Source organism: Leuresthes tenuis, unplaced genomic scaffold, assembly GCF_036924035.1.
Source record: "Leuresthes tenuis unplaced genomic scaffold, fLeuTen1.0.hap1 SCAF_10, whole genome shotgun sequence".
Classification (NCBI taxonomy): Eukaryota; Metazoa; Chordata; class Actinopteri; order Atheriniformes; family Atherinopsidae; genus Leuresthes; species Leuresthes tenuis.
Window position 1 is genome coordinate 18,071,693 of NW_027325364.1, and position 27,153 is coordinate 18,098,845.

The 27,153-nt window shown below is 39.5% G+C and overlaps 2 protein-coding genes across 3 annotated transcripts in view; one reads left to right on the forward strand and one right to left on the reverse strand.

Moving 5' to 3' along the window:
• LOC140316670 (collagen alpha-1(XIV) chain-like) overlaps positions 1 to 17,343 on the forward strand; it is a 122,149-nt gene extending 104,806 nt beyond the window's left edge. Inside the window, exons 47-54 of one of the 2 annotated variants that reach the window (XM_072394591.1) lie at positions 5,774 to 5,827; positions 5,920 to 5,991; positions 7,892 to 7,927; positions 8,734 to 8,800; positions 9,015 to 9,206; positions 11,037 to 11,114; positions 11,978 to 12,133; positions 15,977 to 17,343. In XM_072394591.1, coding sequence (XP_072250692.1) covers positions 5,774 to 5,827; positions 5,920 to 5,991; positions 7,892 to 7,927; positions 8,734 to 8,800; positions 9,015 to 9,206; positions 11,037 to 11,114; positions 11,978 to 12,133; positions 15,977 to 16,245 — 924 coding nt within the window. In that variant the 3' untranslated portion in view covers positions 16,246 to 17,343. Of the gene's footprint in view, positions 1 to 5,773; positions 5,828 to 5,919; positions 5,992 to 7,891; positions 7,928 to 8,733; positions 8,801 to 9,014; positions 9,207 to 11,036; positions 11,115 to 11,977; positions 12,134 to 14,859; positions 15,862 to 15,976 lie in introns of those variants that run through there. The other variant, XM_072394592.1, reaches the window with a different exon arrangement.
• On the reverse strand, positions 17,342 to 27,135 carry mrpl13 (mitochondrial ribosomal protein L13). The gene is made up of 7 exons (XM_072394595.1): positions 27,032 to 27,135; positions 26,229 to 26,352; positions 25,506 to 25,599; positions 24,769 to 24,829; positions 23,001 to 23,087; positions 21,128 to 21,249; positions 17,342 to 18,136 (listed from the first exon to the last, which is right to left on the reverse strand). Exons 1-7 carry the CDS (start codon positions 27,056 to 27,058, stop codon positions 18,112 to 18,114), a joined length of 540 nt encoding a protein of 179 aa, XP_072250696.1. The 5' UTR covers positions 27,059 to 27,135; the 3' UTR covers positions 17,342 to 18,111.
• Between the last annotated feature and the right edge of the window lie 18 nt (positions 27,136 to 27,153).

The window sequence follows — 27,153 nt, forward strand, 5'->3', positions numbered from 1 at the left end:
CTTTTTTCTCAGAATAAACAAAACTGTTTTGGCCTCTGCTAATGTTCCCACTGCCTCTCCCATGGATTTAAGTTGCTGCAGACCAAGTTTGTTTTCAGTTGCATTTAGAGCTCCTTTCACTGCATGTTGTGGCATCACAGCAAGAGCTTCCAAACACATTTGCCATGCTTATAATCAACTCCCAACTTGCTTTAATTGATGAAGAAATAAAAAAGAAATAACCCACACCCTTCTATAAAACAGCTTTTGAGACAACTGTTCAACTACTTTTGGTCCCTTGGGACTGAACATTTGACGAGTGAAAGAGTTGTAACTTCTAAACCTTTTCTCCAATTTAGATAGTGTCAAATTAAAAACGAGAGTGCACTCTAAGCATGTTTGTTACATAAATGTACTTTAAATTTGTTTTGAAAAACAGTTAAAATATGATGTCAGTCTCCAAATATTGCCAGATCTAACTGTATTTGCTGTATCTATCCAGCTGTGTACAATGTCTAAATGTCCAGCTGTGTTTGTCTGTTTGGTTTTTATGTCTCTTCATAAAACTGCACACATCTTTTCACACTTTAAAAATGAGTCCCAATTTAAAAAAAAAAAATTATTGTTCAGACTAGATGAGAACCTGTTCATGACGCTTTGTGATGCCAGCTGGCTATAGTTACTGCTGACAGTGGGATCAAATCTAACAATACCCAACTGAGCTGTAAATACCAACACAGAAATGCAGCCAGAGGGTAAAGTGCTGCTAAAGAGCGCTTGTCCAAATATGTAATATGATAACAGAATAGTTATGTCTTGGCCTGGTTCCTGTACTGGTGTAAGAGGTGGAAGACGGCGAGTAATCCATCTGCCCTCTATTTGCTTGCTGACAGGAGCTGAAGCGCTCATGCCCTCAGTGGTACTGAACAGTTTTTGTGCCTGTCATATGCTTTTATTCAGGACATTTATGTTGAACCTAGCTTCTTCTCACTGTGACAGATGGGTTTAGAGTTCACAAACATTCAATGATAAACAAATTAACAGATTTTGTTTTAAGTAGAAAATTTTCTTATCAGTTGCTTTAAAAAACAAAAAAACTGTGTGCTTTCACTGCATTTGACAGAGTTTCAAATGGATGATCTGAGGCAGGCAGACGTATGTAGCCAAAAAATCTGACAAATTAAGCAACATACCCGTGTTGGTCTGAAATTTGTACTTAATTTGAAACACTTTCTTTATGTCTAAAGGGGAATTAATCTATCTATTGAAGAAGAATAACCAAATGAATACCAACATAACAGCAATATATAATAATTAATTAAAAATCAGGTCACAAGGAAAATATATACATATATATACATATATATACATTTTCTTAGGAAAATGTATAAGGATACTCAGGAATATTGTCTGAAATTCAAAAGCATAGGACATTTAATCATGTTGCAACAAGGGGACATCTACATACAGAGGCTGTGGTGCAAATGTTCAAAGACTTCTCTGCTTTTAGAGGGTATAAAGACTTTTTGCTGATACGAGACATGAGACATTCCCTTCTGCCCTTCTGGGAGCAGAGAGTGGTGACTTCTCCGAGTGCAGCAATAATTCTCATGCAAGTACAATATGTGCAACATAAGCAGTTACACAGAAGTAGTAATACTTTTTTTTTTTTTTATCACTCTTGGAAAGTGTGGCAGAGTATGGAGTAGCTGAAATCTTCAGAGATCACTGTGAATGCGTTGGAGTGTTTTGTTTTTGTAGCCTGGCAACAATTTTGCTGTTGATGTGACATTCAGTTTGCAGATAACACAAATGAATTCTCATTATAGACAACTTGGAACAAAACTAAAAGCCGACACTTCAACATGCTCTATCCGTGGTCTCTAGGCGAAAGATATCTAGAATATGTTTCTGTCGCCAAGTCTTCATATAACACACTGTCCTGAATTCCCAATATTTCTCATGTCCTCATTAGCGCTCCAAGCTCATCCGCCTTACTTACTCGATCTCCATGAGGATCAAGGGGAGAAAAGCTTTAAACTTCTTCCTCTTCGCTTTCCAATTTGCTTCTGCCCTACATCCTAGACATATTGTTTTGAGTTTGATGTGGGGTTTTTTCAGGTATTACTTGGGCTTTGAAAAGTTTTCTCAGCTGATCCCATATCCAAATAACTTTCCCACTGATGTGGGACACATGGTAACAGATGAAAAAATGCTCGAAATACCAGTAGAAATGATTCCAGCGACACATCATTCAACCCACTGTAAAAAAAAAAACCTTGGTAGAAAAAAATACAAAGAAAATTACAATATGTCCAGAGCTACTGCAACAGACTGCTAGTGCGGTACCATGCTGGAACAAACACCTATATCATATCCTACCTGAATGTTAATCATGCCTGCCAGCAAATGTAGATCCAGAAATGCTTTATAATGTGTTACAGAAATACAAGGACAAACTTTGACGGAATGGGATTTACAGCTTTTTAACTAAAATACCATGTCAGCTGGTGTGGTTTTTTCAGACAGTTTGACTTTAGTGTTGTAAGCCAAACAAAGATGTTACTTAGAACATTATTTATGGTACAGTCCTGTTTAACTTTGTCAGAAAACCAGGACAATAGGTGACACAATTTGTGTAAAATGTCAACAGGTTTGTTGTGTAATCTACTGGTTAGTAAACTATGTACATGTAAACTTTTCAAATGCTTTTCGAATTAGTTGTGATGAAAACTGTTACTCAGCAGTTGAAGGCTATAGATAATATTGTATCCTGAATCACCATAAAACATATCTGTGGTCAGAAAGCTAATCTTTATTCAGAACATTTCTAGATTTCTCTACACCAGGCTACACTCCTCTGCTTCACATAGGACAAGGTCCTTGTTAAACTTAATCTTTGAGTCTGTTAACAACAGAAAAAAAAATTCAAACCAACAAGTTACCATCAGGTGTGAGGAAAATTGGTTTTACCCTTCACAGCTCAGTATTTTGTTTTTGTTGTCTGAATTGAACCAAAATACATTAAAATTTGCATTACAAGTCTGCATTTTCAGCTGCTATCAATAGAGTAAGACGCCCCCTCTGCAACACTGACAAGGACTGATCTGACTGACATTTATCCAATCAACAGCTACAAATCTGTTGTGTAATTTTAAGTATTGCAGACCCATTGAATAGAATCCACAATGCATACATAGATTGAAGAATTGCACAAATTCAACTTTTCTTCATTTTCTGTGCAAGTCAGGAAATATCTCCAATCACTACTTTAATTATAACCGAGGTGTCCAGCAGCTTGCTCAGGCTGTGTTTAATAGATTGAAAGCAGTAGCAAATTTTGATTTAAAAAAAAGTGGGACACCAATTTCTTCTACAAAAATGATTTTGACTGCAGCATAAAAAAGTAGATAATAACTCATTAAACTGTAGGGAGGGAACCTTTGAAATCTAATTTTCACACATGGGGTTGCTTTTTGAAATTTCCATTGCATTGGGATTTACAGCAGCAACTCCTGGGTATCATCCAGTGTGTACAGTGCAGGAGGGAAAAGCAGACAGCTTTTTATTGATTCACAGTGAAATTGTTTCAGCATCTCTGTGGTCCTTTCGACATACACACTGTGCACAATGTTTATTAGATGCATACAAGCCAAAGACAGCCTGGCTCAGAGTGAAGAAGAACACAAGTGTGGCTAAAGGTTTGTTGCAACAGCCGGTTACATCAACTGAAAGAGAAACCGTCTCCTGGGTATTCCATTAGTTCATATCACAATAAAATGGATCCAAGAAAGCTATAAATCTTGATTTGTCCTAGCTTTTTATTCCAGAGTTTTTTTCAGCTCAAGACCAGGCTGAGTAGATCTAAGTTTGTTCCAAGATCCATGTTCAAAAAGCCGTGTCATCGTTTTGGTTCACACCCTTTTCATTTGGGATATACTGATGACCTGGAACTGATCCAGCATCGGGAAGGTGTAGTTTTTCTTTGAATTGCTCTTCACAGCCTTTTTCACAGGGGGGGTTTAAATTAATAAGAAAGTCTACAGAGGTGACACAGAGAATCTGTTTGTGGATATTTGGGCATACAAGAGCAGGAATGAGATTGGAATAAAAGCAACTACAGGTTTATGATCTGACTTTTGTCTGAAAACAAATGGCCAAAGTGTTACAGTAGCCTTTGACTTCTGCTAGAGAAGGCAAGAGATTGGATTTCTTTTTTAAATCTAAAACGGAAAACATAAGATAAGATAGAATTTTATTCATACCGCAGTGAGAAGATTTCTTTGTCACAGCAGCAGGATACAAGATTGCGAGTGACTAAACGAAAGATCACACATCAAGTTATCGTAATAATATATATGAAAAATCGTAAGAAGAAAAAATAGAATAACATAAAACAGATAACATATTTAGAAAAGAATGGTAATCTAAAAAAAGTATAATATTCAGTATTTAGTAAGGTAGGGAATAAACTGAACATATTTCAGTTTTAAGTCCGAGTAATGAACATGTTGCACATTTTGAAAATTGTGGTATGTCAGCAATGGTTTTTGAAGACTGATGGCTGATGGGATGAAAGAAGCATTCACTCCTGCACTGTGGAAGCAGCAGTCTGTTGCTGAAAGAGCTAATTAAAGCCCCCACAGTCTGAAGCAGGGGGTGAGAGGGGTTGCCCATGATTTCCCATGTCAGCTTGGCCAACATGTTCCTCTTCACTTGTTTAGTCTTTTCCTGTCAGCATTTGATTTAGCCTGGATTATAAAAACTGGAATTGATGTATGGGATTTTTGTTCTATGTATTTCTCTAAAGCTGGGCTGATAGAATATTTCTCCATTATCTTCCATTGGTAATAGTTGTTATTTACCAGTGAATACTTACAGTGAAAAGCAGTCTATCATAAAAAGGTTTTGCTGCCCTTCTGAAGTTTCTGATGTCACATTCTGACTCATACATATGTTGGATGGTGTGATGAGTGGTTATTGTTGTGCAGTCCACTTCAGCATGAGAATTTAACTAAGCTTGATGTCGTAGCTGATTTCACAACCACAGGATGGAAAGTTTTCTCACTATCACACACAGTTTTTCTTGCAAAGGCTGACTTAAGAACTGTATTTAAGTATCCATATTGGAAGACAATTAGCCTCAATGTGAGACCACAAAGTTCAGACATCCAAACTGAAATAAAAGTAATAGCTGAGTCTCTGATCAAGCTGTTTTTCTATGCTGGGTTCAGCTTCCAAATTGTGCATTAATAGCACTGGATTTGTTTAATTTGAATGACCCATGAAAGCTGCTGCAACAAATCCATCAGCACGTTATTACATATTATGTTATCATATGTTGTATAACCAGACCGATGGCTACAGAACTGTCAATGTGCATCAGATGAAAGCTGCTGTTTCATACTCGTCTATTTGTCTCTCTGCTTCAGAAAACCACAACATCATTGTGAAAATATCAAGAGCTAGAGATACTGAAGCTCAGATATAATAAAACTTTCAGTCAGGAATGATGCACCTGTTTTTATATAATCTGTCTGAAAGTACAAGTAAAACCAAACAAAGGTTTGATCCCAGGGAGCAGTTGGCAGATTTTCAGTGTGTAAAGTGACAGGATACACAGACCCAGATGCTACTCGGTTTGTTTTTTTCCCAGTAGTGTGTATCTTCATTGTTTTTTTAATGTGTTTCTGGAGACTTACCAGAAAGTCATCACACAGAACAACCAACAATTAATGAATGAGCGCCATTATATGATTTGCTGAATGAATGTATTTCATAATCACTCTGTCAGGGTCTACCGGGTAATAATGGACCACAGGGACGACAAGGACCCCCTGGACCTGTTGTAAGTCTGTTTTCATCTCATCATTCTTTTCTCTGGAAAACCGCCCCAAGTCACCTTGCTTCTCCATTTGTCTCTTTCTCTTACTGTTTCAGGGAGCCCCAGGAGCTCCAGGAGCTCCAGGGCCAGGTGGATCAGCAGGGTCTTCGGGGGAACAAGGACTTCCTGTGAGTGCTTCCACTACTTTTTGTCTTGGTTTTTTTTTTTTAAACAGTTAGCTCTCCTCTCTCATAACTGGATGTAGCTTCTTTGTTTTGTGAACAGATCCCGTGAACAGATTTGTGAACTGTAAAATATAGTCAGAAATTGTTGTTGCTACATTAATGTGGTCTTTGGATTGTCCAAAAGGCACTTATGAAACGATACATTAAAAACCTAAATGTTATGATCAGATTTTATCAAGCCCCTTGAATTTGTGTTTGCAACTCAAGCGCATTTGGTCTGTTTTTGTTTTTTTTTACCTGACTTCAGTACCTGTTCTGCCCCGTGCAGGTGAATCATTTTCCTCCTGAAAAAGTTGTTCTCATCTGATAGCAGCAGCCAGTTAGGTCCTGAGGAAAATTTGCAGAAATGTGCCCTGCCCAATTTTGTGATATAGACCCACACATCTGTCTGAATGTACTGAGAATTTAATCAAACAGTTGGTTTATACCTTTTTAAGGCTCAATAACATGTAAAGCTGCAAAATAGATTCCCATTGATAATATTATCCTTAAATTCCTGACCTTGGCACCTGATACAAAATCCAAACTATTCAGTTTTAGAAATAATACCGTGCACCTGGAGATGTTGTGCTACATCTGTCAAGATCAGTATTCAAGAACCCTGGAGATTAACATAACAGCCAAGAGAAAGATTTGGTTCACTGTTTGTATGACCCACATCTTAGGAAGAACTCAGCATGGTTGTCAACAGGTGTACATATTTGAACAAGTCCTCCAGGTTGTTAAAGCTCTTGTTGATGTTGTGTGTGTGTGTGTGTGTGTGGGTGACCTGGACCTAACACTGTCTCTGAAATGTGGCTTCCAGTTATTCAGCCACCTAAGGTTTTTATTCTTTTTTTTTTTTATTTAAATTTCTATTTCTTTTTTTCTTGTTTACTTGATGACAAGTATGCTTATTATGTTTGTCGGTTATGAAAAAAGAAAAAAAAAGGAGGGGGGGGTCTTCTTGGATTGAATAAACTCATGTGCTTGGCATAATAGGACAGTTTTGATTGAATAATACATCAAATCAGACTTTTAGTAGAGACAGTCATGTCCCTTCAATCCACTTTAGCTCCATCATTTGACTTGGTTTTTCCACGTCTCTCTGACAAGATAGCAGACATTTATGTGCCCAGGAAGACTTGTGGGATTCAGACACATATGCAAAAGAGGTCCAGGACCAGACTTTTATTGTTGAGGCCCGCACTTCAATTCAGCGTCTGTGTCAGTTGTTGGCAAGGACCTTCTGTCATCAGCAGTATAATATGCATATAATATCCCAGGCCTTACACACAAATGTATCCCTCTCTGCCCATCAGCCACCTTCGTATACGAACACAGCCAGTCAGTCGGTGATCAAGGGCATGTTTCCCCAAGATAAACAAACCGTTATTCAAAATCTGTTCTAGCTTTTGAGTAAAGTTGTTACAGCTGATATTTATCATATCAGCACATGGTTCTGTGGGCAGGAAATATTTGCCTTTTATATGTCTCTGGATTACACTGCGTTACACTCTGATATGCACAGGCTATGCATCCCCTTGGTTTATAGTGTTTGCAATAGCAAAAAGCAAGTTCATCCAAAGCACAGATCACTCACAGTCACTCTCTGTTTGTCCGCTTTCTAACGTAAGGCTTTGTTTGGGTGCTTATGCTGTATACAAAGAATCTGGATGCACTTTGTTATTGTTTTTAGTAATTCTGGAAGACAAGAGAAGGAAAGATGAGATGACATGACATGAAGAAGGAGAGATGGCGAGTGATTTCCCTGAGCGTTGAGAGAGAAGCTAATAGCATGGCTGCTTCAGAGGGACATGTACTTTTCGAGTGTTTATTCTTCTCTTGTGCTTTCATGTTCCAGGGTCCTGCTGGTACCAAAGGCGATAAGGGAGAAAGAGTAAGTTTCTTCATGTGCACGCTTGAGCCGCTGTTGGAGCAAATCGAGTTTTACTGCTCCATTCTGTGGTGGAAATTCTGTTATTTTGCTCAAGTAAAACTCACAATTACTAACTTATGCTTCACACCCTTGTTTTGAAGAAATCCCATTACTCTCCAGAACACAGTCACTTTTTCCCATTTGCCTTTTGCACAAACATACACTTTATTTCTCTTCCACTCCCTCAACCTCATTTAGAGCAAACCAAATCAAATCAGTGTTAATGGTTTACATTTGCAGCAGGGCAGACTATTTTTTGCTGACACAGTAGCGAGGCCATCACTGCCGAGGGCTTGAGAGACATGCCACTTGCCAACTTGAATCAAACCTGTAATTCCTGTTCCTGCTACATTTAATCAACTGCTGGGGACATTTCTACCCTGCTACGGTTCATTTCATTTCTAACACCCAACATGAAAGTCTCTGAAAAAGTACATGACAGGATTTTCTCCTCACTGAAGTGGCCCACTTGCGAGTTAACCAGACAGACAGTGATTATTTTGTTTAGTGTGAAGTCCTGAATCTCACTTTGTTTTATACAAGTCAACAAAGATAAACCCAAATCTAAAGTGTATTTTGAATTTTTACTCTACACTGCCATGCTTAAGTTTCTTCTAATTTTTGGCCAAAATAAATGAAACAGCATCAGTGTTGAAATAAAGGTGGCGAGTGTTTATTAAACACCTGCCTACCAATTTGTCAACCACAAGTTTGTAAGTGAATGGTCTGTCTGCTATAAGATTCTGAGCACTGTCTCCGCTCTTCAGGGCGATGTGCAGTCCCAAGCTGCGGTGAGAGCTATCGCACGGCAAGTGTGTGAACAGCTCATCCAGAGTGAGTAATCAGGGATTTTTACCCATGCATGCAAGCCTGTATAAGTAAAAAAACATGTAAAACATTTGCTTCTTTGCAGAAAATGTCTGAGCTGAGCTTCACTGCCTTAACTTTTGTTAATATCTTTTGTCTTTAAAACGTCAAACTGAAATATGTTTTAAAAATTCTCAAAAGGCTAAAAATACTGTTAAGTATTTTTGTCCTCTTCTTGCAGGTCATTTGTCCCGGTATAACTCCATCTTGAACCAGATCCCCTTACAATCATCAGTATCACTCCGAACAGTACCCGGACCACCCGGAGAGCCGGGTAGGAGAGGGCCCCCTGGTCCACAGGGAGAGCAAGGCCCTCCTGGTAGACCGGGATTCCCCGGTACCAATGGCCAGAATGGCCGACCGGGTGACAGAGGTGAGACGAGACAAAGACAGGATTGTGCTCATGAGTGTTCATTGGATGAAAAAAGCCTGTCAAAATAATTATTTACTTATCATATGTATTTTTGCTGAGCTCAGTGTTTATTTAGTCTCAACATAGATATTTTTTTACATAAACATGTCATCGATATTGGAGTCAACATGCCAAAGTAAACAGCGTGATTTTTACTTGAGCACGGTGACGAAACCGAAGGAACAGTAAAAACACATGTTGCTGTTATTTCTGGTGGCGCTGCTTCTGTCTGAGTTTCACAATGGGCTGGGCTCCTTCAGTCTACACTGCATCAAACATTCCAGTCTGTAAAATGATGCACTTTTATGTTAACAAACATTACAATGGGACAGAAAAGAGAGACACAATTAATCAAGAAATTGTCTATTGTTTGAGTTGACGTGTTGGCCTTCCTGCTGTATCTTGCGGTCTGGCCGGCTCCCACACTCGCCACATAAGCCCACAGTGCAGGCCAGAGGACAGTAACTTCAATATCCATGAGGTCATTCCTCTTCCACAACGCCTTTAGAGGACAAACAGCCTTTATGAGGCTCCTTCTTCATCACTTAAACACGTAACTCACACTGAATGACTTTGTACCGGATGAGCCCCCACACACACTCACAAAGGGCAAGGAGAGCTGAGAGCAGCTGAAAGTCAGTCAGAATTGTTCAGTGTTGATGAATTTTTCTCAGCAGTTCAAACCTTTGATTCTCCCAAGTGGGATTTATGATCTGTAGCCACTGGTCCACCACACACATATACATTGCATTAATGTTTTATAGGCTGAAGTGAAACCAGAGTCAGACAAATATTATATGTTTGGCTAAAAGATATAAATGCAAGGATACCAGAAACGGGAATAAAGGCTGCGACAGACATATCATTTATCATTCATAGAGAGACAATCACTGCTGCTTTTTTTCTTTGGAGTTTGTGTAAAATGTCTTCTCCTCAGCCTCACTGTACACAGTTAAGACTATCATAAAGGCAGCTGTACAGAAAATGTGCGCATCAGAGTTTAATGTGTTTCTCTAATATTAGGTTGTATGAAAGATATTCCCTGAGGTCATTCAAACAGCTGCCTTATTGAACTGAAGCAGAGAGCAGACTCTGAGGTTATCGTATATTTCATCAGCCTCACCATTCAGGCATCCTTTCATTCAGTACACTTACAACGATAAATAGCAGTGTACTGCTGATATAAAGATCTGCAATCGATTGGAAAACGCTTTATGAAGGCAAACGTACCAATACATGCAAAAGTAAAGACCTGCAAACTCTAAGTGTTTACAGCCGAGTTGGATTCATTAAAGATAAACATTGATGCTTCAGTTTTGACTACTTGAAATGGCTTGAATCATTTAGAGGGGATCACAAGATGAATATGAGGACTGGCCCATAAAATAATTAATGATTGGTGAGGAGAAAACTACACTTCTGTATTAATATTTTGGGACTTTTTGTGTGTAACTTCCACACATTTATGTGAAACCCTCTGAAAAGTTGACAAAATTGTAAAAGGCTTTAAATCAGTTGTGCAATATATTGTGATTTTACAAATGTATTAAATGTTTTTTGGCTGTCAAATATATGTTGTGGTGAAACTAAACAGTATTGCTCTGAGATAAGGATTGGATTAGAAGTGCATTACGAAATATTTCCCAAGTCTTGCATCACTCCTGTACTCGAGCCACTTCTTAACACTATGAAGCCTTAATAAAACCCTTGCGCAGCTGAGTGGGCACCAAAAAAGGCAAAAATGAGAAGAGCTTTTCACCTAATGCGAGTCTCTTTAAACTTTGTTTCCAGGTCCATCAGGAGAAAAAGGAGAAAGGGGGAGTCCAGGGATTGGAAGTCAGGGACCTCGAGGACCGCCTGGTCCTCCTGGTAAGATGCAGCACAGTTCTGAGGGGGCAGATTTCACTGTCTGCATTTTCTGGTTTTGTATTTGAGCCCCAAGTCTCAAATGTCATTTTAAGATCTTCAGCACACCTACAATTTGTGTTAAGTTTTTCAATTAACCGAAAGAACACAGATTGAATGCGTTTTGAATTTACTTCACCTTCTATTGAATATCTGTGTGAGAAATGCAAGCAGACATTTTAGGCCATGAACATAATTCTCTGTATTGATCTTCCTGAGGGCTGTGTGGAATTTGAGGTTTGTGTTATGAAAATATGTAAGTGTTGGGATTTCTGTATATCAATACTCATAGAACGAGCCGGCAGAACTCCCCTGAAACTTTTCTATGATCAGATAACAGCAAAGAGTCAATATTTGAAAAGAAAGGCTTTATTCATTGTGCTTTTATTGAATATCTGTGGGGTGATAATTCTGGCACTTGGAAAAAGAAGCTCCCATCAAAATATTGATTAATTTTTTTTGCTGACTGCTGAACTGAGTCCTAGTGGAGCAAATTCTCTTGTCAAAACATAAAACAGAAGCCTCTGGTTATTCCTGCTCCTGCCCTCAGGACATTCACTATCAGCTCCAAACGTTTGCAGCCTCCTAATATTTTATGTCCTGTTGTTCCAGCCACAGAGAAGAGGATTTAAGAGATTGAAGGGCTGATATTACTGTGACAGGATGTAGCCTGGATGGTGCATTTTCAGCTTATATTCCTCACTTGTTTAAAATATTTTTTTATCCACGTTTACCAGGTGTCACACAGCTGGAGTCATTCAGCCTAATGTCAAATGATATTGGGTTCCAACCCGCCTTTTAACACAAACCTTTTCCTCCATCATCAGGCCTGCCAGGTGAAGGAAGGACAGGCAGCCAGGGCCCACCTGGTCGTCCTGGTAACACAGGAACAGTAGGCAGGCCGGGAAATCCTGGAGCCGCAGGACCAGCCGGCTCCCCAGGATACTGTGACCAAAACTCGTGTTTGGGGTACAACGTTGGAGGTAAATATTATTCAGCTGTTCTCTAAAAATTGGTAATGCCTCATATCAACTGCTTTATTCAGCATTTATAAGCAGACCACATACATTATGTTGTAACACACTAAACAGAGGTTACCGTGGTGACAGTTTAATGTATGAATATTAAGACATCTCTTCTTTAGGAGCCCACAGAAGGAGTTATACTGCTTACAATCATGTTAGAATGTGTCATAAACAGTTATAATAGCATTGATTGGGTGGAAAATATCAAGAGAATAGATTGACTCAAGTGATAAGACAAAAGAAAGAGAACTGTGATAATCTTTTTCACACGACAAAAATTAGTGGGAAAAAATGTTTTTAATGATCATATTTATCAAAGGTTTTAGACAGAATAAAACATTTGGAACCAGTGCTGCAGAAAAATGAACACAGCAGCACATGCACACAGTGTACACAGCAGGTCAGGCAGATCTGGCAACTGAAGCCAAAATAATATTTTCACTGGAATATTTTCGTGAGCGTAGTGAAAACACAAACTCTGCAGACCTTACCAAAGCATTCGCTGTGGTTTACTTGGCCCTATTTGTCCTGATTTGGCCTTTTTGTTTCAGAACAATAATAATTTAAATTCAGTCTTTTTTTTTCCTCATTCTAGTAGACTTTAAACATTTGACTACACAAGAATTAGGATACAATTATATGGTTTTCTAGATACACATATTCAACTTTTATTGTCATATCAGTCATTTTCTGTTATGTTATTTTCACAGCAACGTCAGGCTGTTATTGTTCTTGTAAAGCTCTCAGAAAATTGGAGAGTGATGTGACTTTTATTGTCGTTCCACTGGGAAGTTTATGCATTCATGCCCACTCTGATGGATTAAAGAGGTGACGGGCCACAGCCATTTGTCTGTATTGAGATCTAATAAAATATGCTGTTACACACACTGAGGTACACACACACTGATGATCTTTGAATATTTATACTAATGAGAATCTTGAAGGGTTCTGCAGAGTTCATTGTTGTGGGTCACATCAGCTCGGTTACCGTACATTTAGCGGCTTCTGACAAATTGCCCTGCTGACACATCTGCTAAAAGTAGCCGATGGATGAGACATTACTTCACCGATCAAACCCGATTTACCAGTGGATTCAACTCTGAATGTTTCCCTTTTTTTTGTATTTAAGAATCCTGTCTGCTTTTCCCAGCCATGGAAGCATGAAATGCAGCCTTTCAGACCACTTCAAAGAAAAACTGCAGTTAATAAGTACAGGATTTTTATCTATTTATTTATTTATTTCACAGCAGCTAAATTTTTACCTTAAACATAACTATTTTCTTCATGCTTGTGATTCAGTTTGGTAGTATTTACTCCTCCAGCTCAAAGCCAGAGCAGCTGGGTTTTTTTTTTCTGTTTGCAGCAAGCTATGCAAACAGTAAGTTTACCACATAACAGGTTAGTTACTGGATTTTAGCAGAATCATTGATTCTGTGTGAGGTAAAGGAAGTTCATCTTAAACAAGCCCAAGAATTGGGCTTTTTGTTATTTCTTTGAACCATTCTGTCTTGGGCAGACTGAATGTATAACAAACATCTTTTTAAAAAAGGCAGGAAAAAGGAAAAGGAAAAAACCAAACATTTAATGGTCTTCTGAATTTATTTCAGTGAAATAATTACAGAAACAGAATAAGCGGAAGTACACCCACATGGATAATTGATTCATTCTGTCTTCCTGTCAGTAGAACCACTGACTTGAGCTGCAAAGGTCTCTTGACTTCCTGTGTCTGATCATGACTGACAGCAGTAAATGATCTCTGCCAACATAGAAATTTGTATTTTTGACAGCACTCAATAGACTGACCAACACAGTAAGTCCAAGGAGCTCAGTGCAGATCTGTGAAAAAGGATTGTAGATTTATACATCAGGGACGTCTCTTGGAGCGATTTCTAAATAACTACAAGAAATTGGCTTCTTGGTTGGGAGCAACCCAGGAACCATCAAGGCAGAGAACTGCCATGAGCTTCCTGGGGCTGTTGAACTGCCAGTCGAGCTGGTTGGTTGCACAAAATGGATGGAATAATGAAATTGAATTGTCCCAGAATTCTTCAGGATAACCACAGAACTTGGATATAATATAACTATGGAGTGTTCCTGCAGGACAGTGACCCTAAACACATGTCAGACTGGTGGAAAGGTTTGGGGAAGTCTTTCTAAAAAAAAAAATTTCTGTTTAAGATGTTGTATAATTATGATATATTATGAATCAGTTTTGCAAAGTGTATTATAGAATTACATGCAGGTAAATAAATGAAAAGAGTATATATATATATATATATATATATATATATATATATATAATGGTAAGTACTGCCTAATGCCCTCCTTTCTTTCTGAATACACCACTGAGAGAGTATTTAACACTGCGTGTTAAATGTCACCTTAGTGTGTAATTGCAACAAATGTGTCCTTTCACTGTGTCCCAACGCATGTTGTCCTTATGCTGTTTTCTGTGTTACAAATCTTTATTTAACTTTCTTGTGAACGGAAAGGGAAAAATAGAGATCTGACACATTTTACATTCCTCCAAACATTTAATATTAATGTCAAGGTTGTTTGTTTGATGTTAAAAATCTTTGGTGTCACTGGGTTTTCATCTAGATATGAGGTAACATCTTCCCTTTAACTTTTTCTCTCCTCCCTTTGTTCCCCTTCCTTCATCTTCTCCTCCTTCTAATCTGAAGTTCAACGGGACTATGGAAATGATTACTGAGGGGCACTTTCCAACCATCTTCCTCTCCTCCTTCCCCTGAGCTCGCCCTCCTCCATGCCCTGGAAAAAAAATGTTTGAAAGTCATTCCCTCAAGGCAGCCGAATTTTACCAGGATGGATAAGCACTACTGAAACTCTTCAACCTTTAAAACTTGCCGCAGGGGCTTTTCAGAATTTGGTTCCTTGAAGTTTAAAAATGATTCTTTAAACATACACTTAATTTTTGTTGCAAATTATTTTTTTTCACCTTTTCTGGAGGTGCTGCTATTTAAAAGCAAGGTAGGCTTCCCTAATATAGTCTGTTAACACAAATTTGTGCCCTCATCAGTGTCAAGTGACACTTTTTGAAAACATCGTCTACCACAGATTTTTAGTCTAATTCCATGTGACTCCTGAATAATAGAGGTTAAACACTTATCTACTCTCAGATGAATTCCTTGATTCAAACAGGTTTCTTAAACTGGTTGTTATCACTCAAAGAAAATTTAAAAAAAAAGAACGATCCCTTAATGCTGCTGTGACTATTGCCACCACTGATCACATTTCCATTTGGCAACAATTAATCATGTACTTTGTTTTACTGCAGCAGCCTACTCTTCCCCTGCTTCATGTTCAAATCTCATCAAAGCTAATCACATCTTTCAAAGTCAGATCAATCGGCTTTGAAAGATGTGGCTTCAGCTACCTGTGCATCTCATTCTCTAAAATAATTTAAAAAAAATGTAATTTTACCCCAAATATATTGGGATTTTAAAATAATGTTCTTGCTTAAAGCACTTTGATTCATCCTTCTTGTCCCAAATCTGGCTGTGTGCAGTCTCAGAACTAATTTCATCAGCAGTGTAATGAGACATGTTAAATGCTGAAAATCATTAAAACCTGATGCAAAGCAGGATCTCAGTCGGCATGCCGCACATTTCTGCTGTGCCTCTGTCCAAAGGCCCTACAGCTTTTTATAACACACTACCTACATGTTGCTTTTAAGTGGTGGTGGTATCTATCATGCCTGTTGTCCCACAACTGGATTTAACCTCCCTCCAATCCAGAAGCACAAATTCCAACTGACCCTAAATATTCCCACTGCTTCAGTCCAACCCCTGCCTCACGGCGGCTACCAGCCCTACAATCCACCATACAGACAGCCGCACAACCCTGCTGCAGTGGCTTACAACACGAACCAAGGAGAGGAGGAGGAGGAGGAGGAGGAAGAAGAGCGCGATCCCTATAATCGTGGTTACCCTTCGTACTACCCACAACAGCCCTCTCAGTTGGCTCACGGTCGCCATGGTTACCACCCAAGCCACTCTGAAGATGTGGAGCTGAGGTCACCAGGTGTCGCCAGGAGGTATCATGGATGAGAACGAGGAAGGACTTAAGAGGAAGGACGGACTCACCTTAAGTGCTTGAGCCCTACAAGCCACAACACGCACACGCACACAACAAATCTGACACCGACACGCACATATATATCACCGCCCATCTGAAACCGGTGAGAAGCCCCCCCCCTCTCCCTGCGTCTCTACCAGAAGAAAAAAAAAACTATGTAAATAGCTCTGTATGATATCTTTGTAAAAGGATGGTCCGAAAAGTGCCTGATCTATGTTGTAACGATAATACCTGTTCCTTCCCATCTTAAAGCTGATTTCTGGACTAAACCCCACATTTGCATGTCTCCTTTGAGCCGACCAACAAGTGTGTAACTGGACACACATTTCTTGTTTTGGAGTGTTTCACAGTTCGAGTCATCGAGGATCAGCAGGCAGCATTTGTACAGGCTTTTTATAATGACGAATTTTGATTCCCCTGCACCCGAGCAGTGTGTAAAAGACTTGTAAACTGAATTCTTCGTACAGTATTGTGTTGGGTTGGGTTTTTGGCTGAACAATTAGCTTAATTGCCAAACTAAAAGGTGTATTAACTATTAAGCTAATCCTCTAACATGAAATGGAAAACCAAACACAACAGTTACTTTTTAAACAGTTGTGTTTTCATTTACAAATTGACAACTATTACATCTACTGCAAAGTGTCATTCTCTTCTCACAAAGATTTGTTTTGGGTTTTCATACCAAAACTAAAGAACTAATGTGTGTTATTTGTGTCTCGTGTTGGCGCCCGTGTTTCACTTTTCTCATGCAGATTTGGGCCCACTCACTGTGGAAGATGTGAGGTAGCTGCTCACAAACCTAGCTCTGACCTCTTGCTGAGACCTAAAGATGGTTACTACTGAAAATCCAAAAATATTAAATCAGAAAGGACCGAAGTGAAAACTGTTCCCCTTCTGGCAAACTGGAATATTCACAGTGAGCGGGCCCAGGTCTAGATTTAAACTGTTGAGTGCAAACAGCTTTTATAAGTAATGTGTTACGCTACCACACCCTTCTGTTCCATATGAACTTATTTATTTTCTGTTTTGCTTTCTTTTATGATCAATAAACCTGTAATGAGACAAAAACATTGTTCTTAGGTCATTTCTTTACTAGAGAAAGGTTAAATAAGCAGATTTTACAACATTTATGTGAAAATGTGTCTTGACAAGAGCAGGTTCATTAAATGTTTATCAGCCTATTTTAACATTCACTGAAACAGGACTGATTTATGCGCTGACAAATCTATGGAAACACAATGAGAACACAAGTCCTGATTAAAGTTAACATTTGCAGCACACTTATGTTGTCATAGTAACACAATTGGTTCCACAGCGAAACCTCTAAAAAGCAGGACCAGTTCTAACAGATGTCATTTTCACGGGCCAGATCTGATCGTTTCATGCTCGTTTAATCAGACAAAAAGCCACAGAATCGGATTTTCTCTGATCAGAGCTGAGCCACATGGTGAAATCTCAAGCTGTTCCTGGATAATTCAGGTCTGCCGCGGTGGCGTCAGGCCCAAGACAACCGACAGAGAGCTTCTGTCTTTAACCGCACACAGAGAAAGGGATGGAGTTTGTGTTGATGCTGTTGGCATCTCCATTATGATCTGCTGCTCAAAGTCCAGTCGAGCCTTGATGCCAGTTTTGGAGGAAAAACTGAACTTGAGTGAAGTTCCAAAAGAGCATAAAAGCTGTTTCATTGTTTGTTTTTGTCCAACTCTCATTAAAGCTTGTTTGGCCAAAGATTTGTAAGTATTATAAGAATAACGAGGAAACTGTTGCTGACAGTATTCAATATTTAAAACAAATCAAACAAAGACTTTCAACTTTAGTCCTGTTGGGCAGCTTTGATTTCATTTCATCTTGTAGTCTTCAGGTCTGTGGAGAAAACACAGGACAACACATTGTTACTGGGAGGAATAAAAGTCCATTTTAGAGGGAAAAACATGGATTAAAAAAGTGACGGATAAGAAAACTATGCTGATCTAATCTTTTTTCCTTTAATTTCCAGCTAACATTCGCAGCAGACAGATCTTATCAGAGCATGCTGTATTGGTTGCGATGCAAAGCAGAAAAAAGTGTATGTAATGGTTGCTGCTATCAACCACAGCAGCACGTTTATGTTGTATGTCTGGGCGCTTTGTGTGTATTGTAAAGGAGTGGTGGAGGCACATATCTAATAATCCTCTCTCGCCTCTGCTCCAGCGATCTTCTGAGAGAATATTAATTATGTGTTTAATAAAGGGTAACGATTGAATCGCCCTCTGTGACCTCAACCTTAGCGCCCCCTGACACACACACACCTACACACACATTTGATCAGTAAAATGAGTAAGGCAGAGCAAGAGTGAATTTTAACTAGGCTGAGGCACTGGTCTTAAATAAGCCAGGATTAGTTTGACCTTGACAGCTGCACAACAACCAGACTCAACACACGAGCTGATTGGCTGACGAGACAGAACCAGTAAACAATAAGGAGAGGCTCATTTATCACTTTGCACACACACTGACAGCCATGCTGAATGCAGGAAAGACATGTTGTACATATGAGATGCACACACAGCACTAACAGAACGGATGCATTGAGACCTTAATATTGACTCCATTTTTTTATATATATATTACACAAAATCTAAGCTATTCAGGCCAAATATGGCTTATATTGTTTAAATAGTTTTTTATAAAAGTGTCACTCCACCAAAATTAGGTTTCCTCTTGTAATAACTAACCGTGTGTTTGAGGGGCTTGAGTAGCACTAAATGATATTTTGTTTGTAGTGTATCGAAATGTGAAAAGCTGTTTCTGTAGTTTCTGCACCTATTGCTGATGTCTCAGAATAAGTTATGTCTCACATGCAGTAAGGTCTCTGTTCACCTCCACTGTATTGTGAAATCAGATGCAGACACCAGAAAACTCAGGTGAATCCAAGCAAAACAGTAACCCATGCAGCAACCGATGTGAGACGGAGAGGGAATTTAACATGCAACAAAAGTCTAAATAAAAAAAGGTTAGTTGCATTCTCCGTATTGAACACAATGCTATAAATAGCATTCATGCCACCCGTGCTGTTCTAAGTCTGAGTCAATAATTCTCAGGTCAAGCAGCAGTTTAGTTCATGTGTGAAATATTTACAACCTTGAGAATCTAAGCTTTTGAGTCTACTGCCTGGCTGAGGAACTGTTCCCATGGAGAGCAGTGACCCTGACCAGAGCAGACATCTGGACGATGGACAAATAAATGGATGTGTTGGTGGATCAATGGATGCAAAGGCTACTGCTGAGCAGCTGAAGAGAGAATGCTCTCTGCTAACCCGTAAGAATGAGGTTTACTGCAGGTGAGAGCTTAGAAATGCAGCAGCATGACATTATCATGCCAGCAAACTGCGGGTCACAGTGTCAGTCTAATCTCCAACCTGAAAATACTTGAGTCAGAAAAGCCATGAATATGATTATAACCACTAACAGATGCTTTCTCTCTCTCTCACACGCGCTGCAGAGACCTTGTAAATCCAGTAAGAGAAAAGGACTGAGCTGACTCTCCCATGTGTCTTTGTGACATTTGATAATTTCTGCTTTCTGGTTCAGTGTTACCATGTGCAGTGGCCTTCGTTTACTTCACAGTTTGTCTGTACAGCTCAAATGGCACTCAAACCGAGTTAGATGAGAGACTACAGCTCATATTTATGTAGCAAACTCCCGAACTAAGTGGCCATCCGGCCAACAGCTGGTTTTTGTATGAAGTGACAGCTCCTATCCACCCGTGCAAACCCAGAGCTTTCTACACGTTTGCACCCATGATCCACATCCAAAGGTTTCTGGCTCCTTGCATTTATTATTTGTTTAAAACGCCGGTCGTCAGGGTGAGGATATTTACAGACTTGTGTTACCCTGCTGTTGTGTGGAGGGTATCTGGGGTTTTTTGGCTTTCCACATCAGACTGTGCGCCTGTTTGTCCTTTGTGTGCCATCAGGACATTGGATGAGACCGAATCTGACCTGAATTTGGTGGAACATCACTGAAAACAAGAGGTGTTTGCTGTAAAATAACAAGAACATTTTCTGTTGTCTCTGGGTGAGACGCTTCGCCTGAACATTGAGACATCTGGAAAGAGATGACCTGTTAAAGCTGTCAGAGATTGTGTACAATAAAGGAGCTTTGGAAAATAAGTGGGTACCACCTGCACTCTGTACACAGTTAGCTGTGGGACTTGTGTTGATCTGTTTGCCTCCCTGTCAAATACCCACATTTATGTGAACAAGGGCTGGCGATCATGAACTCCACACTCACATGTGTTTGTGGTTACAGTTCAAATATTGCATCACAATATTCTCAACATGAGGGGAAAGTGTCCAAGTCAAATTGGCTTGAAAAAAAGGGGGCTTTGGCCTGCTTTCTGATATGAATTCATTTAGGCATCTGTTGCTTAGTAAGACAAAACAATACGGAGCTGCGTCTGTAAGAGAGCCTGAACTGTCATCTGCTAACAAGCGCTCAGCAGCATGAGGCAGTGAGCCAGTCCAAACCATTCATCCACACTTATTTTACTGCACTGGCTCCCGAGCAGAGACACACCATCTAATGCCCCTCACCTGTGAACGTCTACAGCTTGAATTAAATCGCTGCTAATGATTTCTAAATACGTCTTCATAACAGTGCACAATCCAAATGTTTGGCTCGGTGGCGTGTTTCAGTACACAGAAACAAGTGATCCAAAGAATCACAACATGTCAAAAAGCAGAGCACACATTCCTCTGGCTCATCAACACAACACACAAAAATATTCAAGTGTGTTTCATTATTGGGACAAAGTTCCTCAAAGGAAAAGGATTTTTGTTCTAAACACTAAAAGAATGCCTGTGTGTGTACATACGGAGTCCACAGCCTGGGGAAGGCATCAATCTCCTCCTGGCTGTATTCGCTGAGTTTTCTGGGAATCTTTCTGGGCTGAAGAAGTTCCTCTGTCAGGTTGGCTCGAACGTCATCTGGCAGCTCCTAAATGGAGGCGAACGTACGAGACATTGATGACATTTTAGGCAGAAAACAGAGCTCAAAAGAAAGGAAACAGGATGAGGACACGCAAATAAAAAGGCAAATATATTGAAAATAAATAAATAAATAAGCCTCATTTAATTCAGATATTCTCCTCAGAGGCCAGAGAGGGAGCGGCAGGGTCTGTCACTTTTTAGTGTTAAGGATCTCATTCACATTCATTGCTGCTGGATTTTGGCCAACAGCTTCGTTTAAGGACAAGTCAAAAGTTCAGACGATTAGACAAAAACAGCAATTTTGGAGGGGTGGGGGGTGACTTTCAAAAAGTACTGAAAGCAACGGTACAACAGTTTTCTCAGTTGCAGAGAACACTGCAGACATTCACATGCTCAGGAAGCTGATTCCCAATCAATCCAGGAAGCATACTTCACACTTAATTCAGCATAAAATATCCTATCAGCATCAAAGCAAAATAAAAACCTGATAGCCATCTCTCCTCTAAACTCTAACACAGCAAAGTCATGTGTTATGTCAAAACATAAAGATCTGATCTGCTGTGACAAATGCTTGGAATTAATGACGGTGTTCTCACAGTGATGGTTATTACATCAGTCAATATTTGGACACTTGTATGAATTAACACCCTGCCAAGCACTTCCTTATGTTTAAATCCATCTCAGAAGCTGTGGTGAGACGTTCTGGTTGTTATGACGTAATACTGAACCAATTAAAATGCTCTGAAGCACCAGTGGTGAACTGCGGAGGGAAAAATAAAGAATTAAATCAAGTTACTGTGTCAGTAACAGAATCGCTGTGTTTACTTTCAAATCAACAGGTTTGGCTCCCTTTAACAACTGAGAGGAAAACTGTTGGTCACAGAATACTTAAATGTGTGTGTTTAAAGCCGTGTTTAAAGCCGTGTTGTAAAGCGATATCAACTTGTAAAACAGTTGTGGTCGACACCACCTCCTGAGGGAGGTATCTGTTTTCTGATTTTGGTCAGGTAGCTTCCAGCTTTTGGGATTTTTAGCTAAGCAGCTTCAACAATAAAAAAAAAGATAAAAACAAAGCCATGAGAGCAGTGAGAGCAAAGTGAAGCAAAGCTTACTAAAGCTGGCCGGGGATCTTTTCAGTTTACACGGAGAAACGCACAGTTAATGCAGTAAAAAAACAGCTTTAAGTAGACTCTGCTTTCTCAAAGGGGACAATCGTGTTTAGAAATATCTTCTATTAGCCGATATGAACAACAAAGGTGAAACGGTAACATTAAAGGAGACATTATGCCCTTTTTTCCACATCATATTTGGGACGTTGATTTGACCCACTTGACTCCATTCTGTCCCCCTCTTCTTCAGGGTCTGCCTCTTACTTTGAGTTTATTCTAAAAATACTCATACTTTCCTCATCTGCAGTTCAACCTCTGTGTTATGTTTAGGTTTTCAGCAGCTAATGTTAAGAACTGTTGCGTATTTGGGAAATATTTCACCTATTTTCGTTCTTGTAACAGCAGCCACCGGTGCATTCAATGACAAAGGCAAAATCAGAAATTCTACCTTCCAAATAGTAAAACATTAAGGAACGGCAATAAGATTATAAAGTGACACCAGTTCGCTCTGCACACGTACGGCCCAAAGCAAAATGCCAGGGCTGTGCTTTGTGAATTTTTGAGTTGGTAGTTACTTCAGACAACCAAATATATTCTCTCAAAAAGTGACTTTTTTTCTTTTTTTTTTTTTTTTTGAAGCGGGACTTACATCTTCAGGAAAGATGTGTAATCGCTGCATCATTGTGCGCCGGTGCAGATTTCGGGGCAACATGCCATAAACCGCCAACTTCACAATCTGGAGAGAAGAGACAGAATGAAAAGCACGACATGCAGTCAGTTAGTTTATTCTCAGAAAATAAAGTCAATAACCACCTTTACACACTTACTCCATGTTCTTCTTGTATTTGCCACTAAAATGCAGCCATGTTTTGCGGCTTGAGGCAACTGACACAACTTGGACAGAGTTACTAGAGAGAGATGTTGAAGAGAGGCCATGCTGACAAGCCATTCCCTCAGTTCAGTTCCACTCTCCCGCCTTCGCTCACCAACCCACCAAACTTCCCTTTAACTAAATCACCAGACTGACGTGAGACCTGCCTCAGCAGCAGAGCCAACAGCAGAGTAAATGTCTCTCCTGGAACTGTCAACAGCAGACTGGAGACCAGAACAACTCATTTACCCGATTCCCACACTACAAACCCAGCTTCACGGTTCTGTTATTAGCTTACACTAGATGCATGTGGGAAAACAAATACCAAATCTGGCTGGCTGGCTGGCTCTTCTTGTGTTGCTGCAGCTGAATGTTAAATGATTCTGAACAGGCTTGTTGTTTTTTTTGTGCAGATCAGCATTTAGAGGAGCAGCCCCTGAGGTGCTCTGAGAGACTTTTAAATGTTGTTTAGTTGGGATCAGTCAAACATCGATATGAATTTACAACAATAACCTGATTTAACATTAAACAAGGAAATCTAAGCGCACTGCATGTCAGGATTAAGTGTACCGTGCCTTTTATCTGAGGTAAAAGCAAACCTAGCTCTACTCTGCCGGAGTGAAATGCCAATCAACAACCTGAAAAACACAAAGACTCTCCGTGTTACTTCAGTTTGACAAATAAAGCCAGTGTTGTAATATAGATTTCTCGTTTTTTCGAGCCCTTGTCTGAATAGCTCCCGACTGTCTCATCTTGTCTGTAGGCCTCAATGCCCCTCATTAAAAAACAGGTCACAAATCCATAGAAGCGCCTTATAAAACGGTTCCTAACACCGTTTTATTTATTTTCAAAATAAAACAGCACTATGACAGGATAAATTACGTGATTTGCTGGGGATTGGTTTCAAGTGCAGAATACACAGTTTGATTGTTTGACTACATTTCCCAAGTTTAGAATGGGGGGGAAAGGTATGGTTCACTGATGTGTTGGTGTTGAGTCTCTGGACAGTAATACAAGTAAAAACAGAGAGGTTTAACAACTGGCTCGAGTGGTTTTACTCTCCCTTTTGTAAAATAAATAAATAAACGTAGTAACACAGGGTTCCATTTCTAGCTGGCTTAGTTAGTTTATACCATCAAGCTCTGTGGGTAACTATCAATCTTAATGTCATGCTGAGCTCAACACTTCTCTTAAACCAGCAAAGAGTCGAACCGTGGAACCATGAATATGCAGCAAAACCAAAATCTCAGGAATTATCCTTAAACTGACAGCAAACACTACCTTCAGCAGCGCAAATCCACTGCCACTTAATCCCACTTCTCTGCAAGAGTCATTAATATTCAAACACGTATGAAGAAAGGGATGAGTGTCAAACCAGGAAACGCCTCCTCTGCTCTGCGGGTGGGCACACACTAAATGTGTACTAATCTCTGTGTGCGGGGTCTTAAATCATAAATAATGAATGAGGAAAACATGTGGTGCAGGTTATGGAGCAGCGACGCTGCTGACACCAAAAAGGTTAACAGAGTGTGGTAACACAGCTTACAGCTTTTGGGTCCTTTAGATGAAGCTGCGTAGCTGTGACTTGTTTAAATCCACCCGGGTACCTTTGGAAAAAGACAAAGTGGTGTCAGTTTTACAGAGAACAAGATTGGATCTAAATGATTGTTTTCTTTTAAACAACAGAAACACATTAGCATTTTAATCCTTTTCGTACAGCTCAGGAATATCCAATCACCGAATGCAAACTTTACTGCGTGCCCCTTTAAAGCACCACACAACTGGAGATGGACATTTTAAAGAAACATCAACCTCTGCTAATCATTTTGTACAGTGTCCTCCATCATGTTAAAGAAGCAAGTCTAGGTATCTTATCCCACCATTAATGAAGCGATAAGCACGGCTATGTAATCAAACACGTGGGAAGCCAATTCTCGCAGACATCACAGCGCCCTGAAATGAAGGGACTGTGTATAAAAAGTGCTGTAATTTCTACACGGTGGAACTGAAATGTATGAAAATTACTTCAAATTAAAGTCTGGAATCTGCAGTATAATCACGTCTGAATTGTTTAATTTAGAACTTCACACTGAGGAGCAGAGTGGGAGCTCAAAGAAGAGTGTGACTTTGTCCCAAACATTACGGAGGACATTGTACACGATGCATTTATTTTTTTGTTTTGTTTTGTTTTTCTTGGAACAATGGTTCAAAGACACTGAAGATGAAAGACAAAGTGCAAGCAAAAACAGAGACAGAAATTAGCAGGTAGCATCATACACTTACTGCGTGTGTGACGAGTAGACTTTCTGCTCCCACTTATTCCCAGAGAAAGCAATGTGTCTGGAGTTTATTACCACCACGTGGTCTCCACAGTCACCTGTGAGCACAGTGCAGAGGTCTGCTTTATATATATATATCTAAGCGTTTTCACTTTTTAAAATCAAATTTACTCTAAAGGAGATCATTGGAATTTCTCATGTTTGATGATTTTAGAGGTGTTATGTTAGAGATGAGACAAGAAAGATGTCTCTTGTTTCCATTAAGAAACTGAAAATCAAATAGTGCATCCTCATATGTAGCATTTTATGGGACAGATATGCACTTTGTGTTCAAGCTGCTGCTAGATTTGTCACCTTGATTTGCCACAACCATCTTTACGGGGAAGTTTCTACAGATTGAAATACAATGAACATTTTTGAAAAGGTATTTTCTAAGAATGAGATTTTTTTAGAAAAAGAAACAAAGATTGATCTTTAAATATACATCTCGGATTCCCAGCGTTCAACTTGAAGGAGTAATAATGAGAAATGTTGTCCTCTGCTGCCACCGTGTGGCCGTTTCATAGAAAAACAACCATAAATTAAAAGGATTGTGGGTTGTGTTTACCAAACCGGGAAAACAGCGGGTTATATGTAGTGTAAGGCTTATGTTAAGTCAGAAAGGCGTTACAGTTACAGTTGTGGCTTATTATGCACGTCCTGTGATCCATGTGGAGCCCTTACTCACTCAATGCATGGTAGATAGGCTTGTGTTTCCCCTGTAATCTAACAGAACACATAGTTGCGATCTTGCCAGGCGGCTGCATCCTGGCATCGATGAGGAACCAGGAACGGGCGAATGTCGCCCATTGCTGAGGGAAGAAAAAGAAAAGAGTAGTCTTAATAATGAAACAACCCAATGACCATCCCACTGTAAAGAACAAATGATAGGCTGCACTTGAAGTGACTGATATATTTTCGTGGGAGACGTGTAGTTTCAACACTTAGTTGTAGGAAACTACAAGTATAGGTAATAACGTTAAAAGCTGGCTGGTGTAGTTGGCCATGGTGCTAACATAATGCATGCTGACTCGCTTTCACATATAGCAACAAGAGAAAATGACGACTGGAGGTAACTACTTGATAGATTTATTCAAATCCAATAAATAATATATTTCCATCTTTAAAAAATGATCTGTTGTAACTACTTGGCTCCAAAATATCCCCAAAACAGTTCTTCGGGTTGAATTCATCTGACAGATATGATAGCTCAGAGAGGTCAACGTGTAACTTGTATCGGGACCGGTTTTAGGTTTATAATGCTTGACACGCCGTGTATTGTTGTTGTTGTTAACAGTTTATTACACACTCGATTATCGTTCTCCTAACGACTGACGGAGCGTTGCTAGTTCGTTAGCTAACCGTTATTCTAATAAAATCACACATGTTGTGGCTACTTCGTTAGCTAACACATTAGCCACATCACACGTACATACGTAAAAACTGTGCCTTAAAAACAAAAGTTCGGCTAAATAAATGTACAGCAATTACCTGAGCAGATCTGGAGAAATTTGACATTTTGACGACGCTACGTGCACATCCTCATAACATTTGACCCCAACGTGAGATGCGGTCCGTTTAGTAAATTTGTTCGGCTGAAACACGATCTAAAA